Source organism: Branchiostoma floridae, chromosome 1 (genome assembly GCF_000003815.2).
Source record: "Branchiostoma floridae strain S238N-H82 chromosome 1, Bfl_VNyyK, whole genome shotgun sequence".
Classification (NCBI taxonomy): Eukaryota; Metazoa; Chordata; class Leptocardii; order Amphioxiformes; family Branchiostomatidae; genus Branchiostoma; species Branchiostoma floridae.
This window is the reverse complement of record NC_049979.1, coordinates 27,470,661-27,481,448: the sequence shown is the minus strand read 5'-3', so window position 1 is coordinate 27,481,448 and position 10,788 is coordinate 27,470,661. Positions and strand designations below refer to the sequence as shown.

The following is a 10,788-nucleotide window of genomic DNA, read 5'->3' as shown; positions in this document are numbered from 1 at the left end:
TTCTGTGTGTGAGAGAGAATTTTAGCGTTGTGTGTCGGAAAAAGATTGATTGTCAAGACAATATCTTTAATATTTGGTATAAGTGATTGTTATTGTATAGTGTATATCGTTACAAACTGAAAAAAATGACAGTGATTATTTTGCGTTTTTAGTAAAAAATACTAAAAGAAGTTGTTCTTTCACTACTCCAAAAGCGCTCTCACATCGACAAAAGTTCGCACTCACTCAGACCCAAAAAATCGCTCACTCCTACAGCCGGGTTGGCAGGGAAGCCTCCCGAAGTGAGAGAACTTTTTGTTCTGTGGGTGAAAGAGAATTTCAGCGTTGTGTGTCGGATAAAGATTGATTGTCAAGACAATATCTTTAATATTTGGTATAAGTGATTGGTATTGTATAGTGTATATCGTTACAAACTAGACAAAATGTCAGTGTTTATTTTGAGTTTTAAGTAAAAAATACTAAAAGAAGTTGTTTTTTCACTACTCCAAAAGCGCTCTCACATCGACCAAAGTTCGCACTCACTCAGACCCCAAAAAGCGCTCACTCCTATAGCCGGGTCGGCAAGGAAGCCTCCCGAAGTGAGAGAACTTTTTGTTCCGTGTGTGAGAGAGAATTTTAGCGTTGTGTGTCGGAAAAAGATTGATTGTCAAGACAATATCTTTTATATTTGGTATAAGTGATTGGTATTGTATAGTGTATATCGTTACAAACTAAACAAAATGTCAGCATTTATTTTGCGTTTGAAGTGAAAAAATTCTGAAGGAAGTTTTTCTTTCACTATTCCGAAAGCGCTCTCACATAGACAAAAGTTCGCTCTCACTCAGACCCAAAAAATCGCTCACTCCTACGGCCGGGTTGGCAGGGGAGGCCTCCCGAAGTGACAGAACTTTTTCTTCTGTAGGTGAGAGAGAATTGTAGCGTTGAGTGTCGGAAAAAGATTGATCGTCAAGACAATGTCTTTGGTTTAAGTGATTGTTAGTGTATGATGTATATCGTTTCAAACTATACAAAATGTCAGTTTTTAATATGCGCTTGAAGTAAAGAAATACTGAAGGAAGTTAGTCTTTCACAATTCCGAAAGCGCTCTCACATCGACCAAATTTCGCTCTCACTCAGACCAAAAAAAATCGCTCACTCCTCCAGCCGGATTGGCGGGGAAAGCCCCCGAGGTGAAAGAACTTTTTGTTCTGTGGGTGAGAGAGAATTTCTGCGTTGTGTGTCGGGATAATATGATTGTCGAGGAAATGTATATAAATATAACAGAATGTGATTGTTAAAATGGTTTATTATTGGAAACTGAAGAAAATGACACTGTTCATTCCCCTTTAGAAGTAAAATAAACCTCCCGGAAGTTATTCTTTTCCTATCCCAAAAGCGCTCTCACATCGACAAAAGTTCGCCCTCACTCAAACCCAAAAAATCGCTCACTCCTACAGCCCCGATGGCAAGGAAGCCTCCCGAAGTGAGAGAACTTTTTGTTCTGTGTGTGAGAGAGAATTTTAGCGTTGTGTGTCGGAAAAAGATTGATTGTCAAGACAATATCTTTAATATTTGGTATAAGTGATTGTTATTGTATGGTGTATATCGTTACAAACTGAAAAAAAGGCCAGTGATCATTTTGCGTTTTTAGTAAAAAATACTAAAAGAAGTTGTTCTTTCACTACTCCAAAAGCGCTCTCACATCGACAAAATTTCGCTCTCACTCAGACCCAAAAAATCGCTCACTCCTCCAGCCGGGTTGGCAAGGAAGCCTCCGAGGTGAGAGAACTTTTTGTTCTGTGGGTGAGAAAGAATTTTCGCGTTGTGTGTCGGAAAAAGATTGATTGTCAAGACAATATTTGTGATTATTATTGTAGGATATATATTGTTTCAAACTGAACAAAATGTCAGTTGTTGATTTGCGTTTAAAGTTAACAAACCTCTATGAAGTTGTTCTTTCACTACTCCGAAAGCGCTCTCACATCGATCAATTTTCTCTCTCACTCAGACAACAAATTCGCTCACTCCTACAGCCGGGTTGGCATGGAAAGCCTTTCGAAGTGAGAGAACTTTTTGTTCTGTTTGTGAGAGAGAATGTCCGTGTTGTGTGTTGGAAAAAGATTCATTGTCAAGACAATATCTTTGGTATAGGTGATTATTATTGTATGATGTATATTGTTTCAAACTGAACAGAATGTCAGGTGTTGATTTGAGTCTAAAGTAAATAAACCTCCAGGAATTTATTCTTTCACTACTCCGAAAGCGCTCTCACATCGACGAATTTTCGCTCTCACTCAGACCCAAAAAAAGGGCTCACTCCTACTACCGGTTGGCAGGGAAAGCCTCCCGAAGTGAGAGAACTTTTTGTTCTGTGTGTGAGAGAGAATTTTAGCGTTGTGTGTCGGATAAAGATTGATTGTCAAGACAATATCTTTAATATTTGGTATAAGCGATTGTTACTGTATAGTGTATATCGTTACAAACTAAACAAAATGTCAGCATTTATTTTGCGTTTGAAGTGAAAAGATTCTGAAGGAAGTTATTCTTTCACTACTCCAAAAGCGCTCTCACATAGACAAAAGTTCGCTCTCACTCAGACACAAAAAATCGCTCACTCCTACGGCCGGGTTGGCAGGGGAGGCCTCCCGAAGTGACAGAACTTTTTCTTCTGTAGGTGAGAGAGAATTGTAGCGTTGAGTGTCGGAAAAAGATTGATCGTCAAGACAATGTCTTTGGTTTAAGTGATTGTTAGTGTATGATGTATATCGTTTCAAACTATACAAAATGTCAGTTTTTAATATGCGCTTGAAGTAAAGAAATACTGAAGGAAGTTAGTCTTTCACAATTCCGAAAGCGCTCTCACATCGACCAAATTTCGCTCTCACTCAGACCAAAAAAAATCGCTCACTCCTCCAGCCGGATTGGCGGGGAAAGCCCCCGAGGTGAAAGAACTTTTTGTTCTGTGGGTGAGAGAGAATTTCTGCGTTGTGTGTCGGGATAATATGATTGTCGAGGAAATGTATATAAATATAACAGAATGTGATTGTTAAAATGGTTTATTATTGGAAACTGAAGAAAATGACACTGTTCATTCCCCTTTAGAAGTAAATAAACCTCCAGGAAGTTATTCTTTCACTACTCCAAAAGCGCTCTCACATCGACAAAAGTTCGCACTCACTCAGACCCAAAAAATCGCTCACTCCTACAGCCCCGATGGCAAGGAAGCCTCCCGAAGTGAGAGAACTTTTTGTTCTGTGTGTGAGAGAGAATTTTAGCGTTGTGTGTCGGAAAAAGATTGATTGTCAAGACAATATCTTTAATATTTGGTATAAGTGATTGTTATTGTATGGTGTATATCGTTACAAACTGAAAAAAGGGCCAGTGATCATTTTGCGTTTTTAGTCCAAAATACTAAAGGAAGTTATTCTTTCACTACTCCGAAAGCGCTCTCACATCGACAAAATTTCGCTCTCACTCAGACCCAAAAAAATCGCTCACTCCTCCAGCCGGGTTGGCAAGGAAGCCTCCGAGGTGAGAGAACTTTTTGTTCTGTTTGTGAGAGAGAATGTCCGTGTTGTGTGTCGGAAAAAGATTCATTGTCAAGACAATATCTTTGGTATAGGTGATTATTATTGTATGATGTATATTGTTTCAAACTGAACAGAATGTCAGGTGTTGATTTGAGTCTAAAGTAAATAAACCTCCAGGAATTTATTCTCTCACTACTCCGAAAGCGCTCTCACATCGACGAATTTTCGCTCTCACTCAGACCCAAAAAAAGGGCTCACTCCTACTACCGGTTGGCAGGGAAAGCCTCCCGTGGTGAGAGAACTTTTTGTTCTGTGTGTGAGAGAGAATTTTAGCGTTGTGTGTCGGAAAAAGATTGATCGTCAACACAATATCTTTCGTATGAGTGATTGTTATTGCATGATGTATATCATTTCAAACTGAACAAAATGTCAATGTTTTTTTTGCGTTTGAAGCAAATAAACCTCCAGGAAGTTATTCTTTCACTACTCCGAAAGCGCTCTCACATCGACCAAATTTCGCTCTCACTCAAACCAAAATAAATCGCTCACTCCTACAGCCGGGTTGGCGGGGAAAGCCCCCGAGGTGAAAGAACTTTTTGTTCTGTGGGTGAGAGAGAATTTCTGCGTTGTGTGTCGGAATAAAGTGATTGTCGAGGAAATGTCTATAACATAACAGAATGTCATTGTTACAATGGTTTATTATTTGAAACTGAAGAAAATGACACTGTTCATTCCCCTTTAGAAGTTAAGAAAACTCAAGAAAGTTATTCTTCCACTACTCCGAAAGCGCTCTCACATCGACAAAGATTCGCTCTCACTCAGACCAAAGTAATCGCTCACTCCTCCAGCCGGGTTGGTAGGGGAAGCCTCGCGGAGTGAGAGAACTTTTTGTTCTGTGGGTGAGAGAGAATTTCAGCGTTGTGTGTCGGAATAATATGATTGTCGAGGAAATGTCTAAAATATAACAGAATGTCATTGTTAAAAAGGTTTATTAGTGGAAACAAGAAAATGACACTGTTCATTGCCATTTGGAAGTTAAGAAAACTCAAGCAAGTTATTCTTCCACTACTCCGAAAGCGCTCTCACATCGACCAAATTTCGCTCTCACTCAGACCAAAAAATCGCTCACTCCTCCAGTCTGATCGGCGGGGAAAGCCTCCGAGGTGAGAGAACTTTTTGTTCCGTGGGTGAGAGAGAATTTCTGCGTTGTGTGTCGGAATGATATGATTGTCGAGGAAATGTCTAAAATATAACAGAATGTCATTTTTGAAAAGGTTTATTATTGGAAACTGAAGAAAATGACGCTGTTCATTGCCTTTAAGAAGATAAGAAAATTCAAGCAAATTATTCTTGCACTATTCCGAAAGCGCTCTCACATCGACCAAATTTCGCTCTCACTCAGACGAAAAAATCGCTCACTCCTACAGCCGGGTTGGCAGGGAAAGCCTCCCGAAGTGAGAGAACTTTTTGTGCTGTGTGTGAGAGAGAATTGTAGTGTTTGTGTGTCGGAATAAAAATGTCTGCTGTATCAAAGAATAGTTTGTCTTTGGAAAGAATAATTCGATATGTGTTTGAGAGTTGATTTCTGCGTGTGTTTGAGACAAAAAATTGCACATTTGTTGACGCGCCATATTCTCGTGGTGTCTGCACTATGTGAAGAATGCAATCAACCCCCAAAACTTTAAAGTCGCCGTACTTATACATCCGAACAAGGATCTTTTAAACTGTTCTCTTCAGGGACGGATTTTTTCCACCTTAAGCTTTCTTACCATGGGTGTCTGACTTGCAGAAACTTTTTGCTGTGTATGTGGAAAAAAATCAGCCTCAGTTTTCGGATAATATTTGTTTTTACAGATATTATGTATGACTGCACGAACGATCTGAAAGAGTATCTAAGAAAGATTTCGAGCGTGCAAGTTTGAGTCGGTGAAGGACAACTTATATGACATGTGTGCGTGCATTCTTTGAATCCAGAGACATTCCAGCTAAGGTATATTTCAAATACATGTCTCTATGGGAAAAGGGCAAATCATATAAACTATATAACAGGTCAAAAGTCAAAGTCATGCTGGCCATTGTATCATTAATGCTGAAATAGAAATGGATTTGAATACCGGTCACGGTATTCACTTAAAGAATATAATAGCCTCTATATTGAAGAATAAAGTACATGTTGAACCGAGAAACCATCTGTATATGCTTGCATTTATAACATTTATGAAGAATGATATAGGAAAACACATGGTAAAAAAATCACCTTTTGAAAATCTGTGACTGTGTGCGAAGTTTTTCAACTTTGGAGTGGGAGAGAAAAATCTGTCGATGTGTGCGACCTTTTCCAACGGTTGTGTGAGAGAGAAAAATCTGTCAATGTGTGCGACCTTTTTCCACTGTTGTGTGAGAGAGAAAAATCTGTCTGTGTGTGAGAACTTTTTCAACCCTTCTGTATGAGAGAAAATTCGTTCTATGTATACGTTTAATTTTGCAACACTTGGCCCCCAATAGTACCCTCCTGCTATGCATTTGCCGTAGTCAATACTCGATACTTACAACTGTTCCAAAACTTCCACCACCTTTCCTTTTTACCTCCACGAAAATTGGAGGTATTGTGTTACTTCCATGAAAAAGGGAGGTATTATTTTTGGTGCATCTACGTGTGTGGCCGTGTTTCCCGATATTTGTGGTTAGCAACATTTAGAACCTCTTCATGGATTGTAGTAATGATATTGAATTCTTGGATAGGTGTTTAGATGTTAGCAAGATGAATGTCAAGGTATATTGGTGCCCCCCTTGTGTGTGACCTCGTTACTACAATAGAGCTTCCGCTTTTTGTATCTTCTATCATGGACAAGCTACAGTCTTGATTTTTCAGTGGCAGTTAGCTTTTTCCGGCAACCCCTTTTGATATAAGGAAAAAGTGGTATAGGTTTGAGCCTCCTAGCACTTTGGTCTGGTTTTTAGACAAACTCTCACCTCTGTTCTAAGACTAAAACAATCCTATCTATTTTTCATGAAGTCATTCTATACTCCTATCTTTTTCCATTCTATGTATTTCCAGATTTGTCTTCTGGAACTACTCCCTGAAATTGACTGTTATCATACTTAAAGGTGTGCAGCTTCTAATGGAAACCCATCCATACTAAAGTGGAGTGTCAGTGGGTAGTGATGAGTGTTAACATCATGCTCTGTGATTTACAGGAGACTGGGTGTTGGAGGTCGGGTTCCAGGGAGATGAGCCACAGGAGGGCGACCTTCTGGAGTGGACACTGCGGCTGCACGGCACTCAGAGCGCCCCCTACATCGACCAAGTACGTACTGCATCTTTCTCCAAACTTTGAACATTTCTCTAGATATCTTCAAGACATGTGGAGTCTGGTAGAGACTATACGACAATATCTTGCGCTCACTCTGTGGCTTATTCGGTACTGGTGGTCATAGTAATAGCCCAGTCTGGTGGGGACTATATGACAATAACCTTCGCTCACTCTGTGACTTGTTCGGTACTGGTGGTCATAGTAATCGCCTAGTGTATGCATCAGCATCTAATCATATACTTTGAGGAACATACGCCCTACACCACAACATAAAGTAACAATGGCATGAAATAACTAGATAATGGCTGCCTACCATCAAACAGTTTAAGATCATTCTAAATTTCTGTTACTCAGGTTGTTGACGAATGGCACACCAAGCTGGGGATGGAAAAGAAACGCCAAGAACTCGACTTGAAAGAAGAGAAGAAGGAAGAAAAGGAGGAAGAAGAAAAACGCCAAGAGAAGGAGAAGGCCGAAGCAGAGGAGGAGGAGACAACAAAAGACGAAGAAGAAGATGAAGAAACCGCACCGAAGAAGGGAAAGGAAGGTGGAGGTAGCTGGCTATCACTGAAGCCAAACTATATGATAGGCCTGTAGAATGGACGTAACCCTGAAGCCACAAATGGTCACAAGATGATTTCTTTTCCTTAGTTTAGCTCATAAAAGAGGAAGCTGATCAGCTGTACACATCTCTGGGTCTCTAAAATACCCTGGTTGCATTAAGTCTCACTCTTGTCATATATGGTAATATTTCAACAGCCAGAGTATATGTGTAAACAAAAAGATATATATATATAGAGAGAGTTCTACTTATTGTATCTTAGGTATGTGAAAGGAAGTTGGTTCATCTGTGGAGTTCTGTGAAGGTTAGCACCTATATTGCTTCAGGCAAGGAATTGTGGAGTAGTCAAATTGTATTAGATCATAAACACATGCACACGCACACACAATCACACACACACACTCGTGCGTGCGCACGTGTATTCACAATCGATGGAAAGAGATTTTGCACACGTACACACACACACACACACGCACACACTCACAGGCTCATATAAACACAATAAAACTCAACATTCATAAATGTATAAGATAAAGAAAAATGATATTTTTGTCGTGAGCTAAATACTGTACTAAAGATGAATTACTTTGACACCAGGAACCCTATTGTGTTTCGATGTTACTTATAAGTCTATTACAGGAGTAATATTATGCAACGGCATTGGTGCCGACACATATATCTGTATGGACTTACGTGATTATGATATATGGTATACAGGCTTTTCATCTGACGTCATCTGCTCCATGTTGGATTACTGTAAAACACACAAAGATGCCATTGATCAATCCATTTATACACAAACATGGTTGTCAGAGGATTGACATTACATACTTCGATGAAGGTTAGACATCCAGGTAATAAGATACGCCAAAAAGCCCTCTACCTGCTAAAACCTTATCTCTAAATAGCTTTTCTCAGTTCACGAACTCATGATAGTGGATGGTATCTGAAATGTCTGACCGTTTCCAAAGTCATATTCAGTTGCTTTATAGTAACTACGCTTTGGTGATTCAAATCATAATCAGTATCATGACATCAATGAAAAGACTGTATTGCCTGCCATGCTGGATAGCTAGACCTGGGAGCCTCCGGGAAAATTTGTATTTGTGTATGTTATTCCGGTTACATACTTATGCAAATTTATTCATGACTCATCTGGTTTTAACCAATCAATATTGCGTCTTACTGGTGTCTACTTCCGCACCTCAGTGAACCACGCCTCTAGAAATTTTGGATATCTATCGATCTTCCGACAGATCCAATGACCATCATTGATTGTCCTCAGCTTACAAATAAGATATTTACGAGCTTGATGACAATACAAAAGACCCTATGTGAACGTCAGGCGTGATTCACTTATATGCAAATGAACACATGTATGGAAAATAACTGTTGTTCCTATGGCCTGATTTACATACGCGTTTTCTGAGTTGACAGTCGATTTGGAGCCACTGAGTCGACTAAAAAACGTGATGTAAATTGGGCCAACAACACTCTCTTGATCTATGGTTGAAAATGAGATTCATTGTTAGGCATGCCCATTTTCTCTTTAACAAAACTAGTTAAAATAGTTCTGAAATATCTAAACTCTACAAGTGCCCTGGGCCATGATGTGCAATGTTGAAAAAAGGCGGAAAACAGGTTATTTTACTTTGGCGAAGAAAAACAAATTGCCTATGATGAATAGAATGTTGCAAGAATATACTAGTACAAACTCAGAATATGCATGTTGAACTGGGCACAAAATCCTAAACTTAAACGTAACTTTTAGCTAAACAGAGATTTTGATCTTTTGTCTCTAAACTTTCTTCACCATTCTGGGACACAAAACAAAATAGAGAAAGTATTCCAATCTACTTCCTTGACTCGTTCTCGTATAATTGTATTTTCCCTGTTAGATGTGACTAAAAAAGCGCTTCGGTGAAGCGTTATGATGTACCAACAATGCACTTAAGCCATCTGTACGTACCAAAGTCCAAATAGACATTGATGAGATTTATGTGGATAGTTTACGAAGAAGACAAACAGTAACACCAGATACAGCGCCACAGTTGTTGGAATGTGACGATGCGTTCTGTGCAAATAAAGACTATTGTAATGTGTGACAGCATTCATGTGCAGGTTTTCTTTGCTAATAGTAGTAAGAACACACTTTAATATATGATAAGTAAATAGTTGACATATCACCTGAACAGCGAAAAATTGATGCAAACACCTGTGAAAAAGATGGATTTTGCTATTATAATAATGTGTTACTTCAAAACTGACTTACATGATCATGAGTTTCTATCTTACATTCATATTTCTTCTTTAAAATTCAAATAGTACTGGCCTTTCACAAAGGTATGATTGTTGATGTAGTAGATACTTTCCCTCCGTCCAAAACTAGTGGCGAATACTTTTAATATGAGCCTCTCCTGTCCCTGATCGTAAGGGATATTTTACATCAATGTACAAAGTTGAAAACGTTATCAAAGTCCATAAAAAGAAATCTGTTTTTCTTTTGGTGGGGGAGGGGCACTGTTACTGAAAAATATCCGTGAAGGAAAATATAGCAACGTTTCACGCTAAGTTCCCATTGAGCTGAGAAGGACCTGAGCTTTGAGGTGAGACGAAGCGGAAATCACTGTGATCGTCTCCGGAATGATAAAGTTAAGTGTAATAGATTTAGATGTTTTACGCCAGCCCTAAGACCCCAGACTTCTACCACCACAAGAATCAATAAAAACCTTCCGTAACTATAGAAAGATCAGATAAAAGATGACATGAGACTCGTATTGAAACATGTAGAAACCGTAGTTTAACTTCATTTGCAGTATTTGTACAACATGCGAGTGCCTAAACCCATCGCTGCGAAGATCAATAGATACTGATACCTGACAACCAACAGTAGTTTTTCTGAAACATTTGACCTATTTCGGAAAAAAAACAGGAGTGAATTTAAACATCATGTAGAAAAAACGTAGTCATTTTTTTACTTTTGCATATTTTGCAGTCAAACTTCTAAACCTATTCAGTAATGGCAGAAAAAACAATTCTGTCAGGAAAAAACGCATTGAGTCTTGTAGAATTACCTAATGTGACGGATGGCGAAAAATTACGTGTGTCATTCTGAACATCTTGGCAAAAACACAAAATTCATGTCTAGAAGAAAACTACTGCTTATACAGTTGTTTAGCGTGACAAATATATTGAAACGTTGTATTTTTTTTCAATTTTTTAAAATGAATTTTAACAAAAACCAGAGCATAAAATCTCCAGTCTCCAACTGCTCGTCCAGATCAGGCCTCTAGATCTCCCACTCTGGAAAATAAGAAAAACTTTCTGTAAACCACTTTTTAAAACATTCAAACTATTAGTACCCCCACACATTTAGATGCAAAACTAAAACGCATGTTTGAAA

General features: G+C 38.8%; 1 protein-coding gene across 1 annotated transcript in view; it reads left to right on the top strand.

The window, feature by feature from the left end:
* LOC118418937 (neuroendocrine convertase 2-like) overlaps positions 1-8,772 on the top strand; it is a 39,343-nt gene extending 30,571 nt beyond the window's left edge. The window contains exons 14-15 of the mRNA XM_035825083.1: positions 6,708-6,817; positions 7,178-8,772. Coding sequence (XP_035680976.1) covers positions 6,708-6,817; positions 7,178-7,420 — 353 coding nt within the window. The 3' untranslated portion in view covers positions 7,421-8,772. The remainder of the gene's footprint in view (positions 1-6,707; positions 6,818-7,177) is intronic.
* Positions 8,773-10,788: the final 2,016 nt, after the last annotated feature.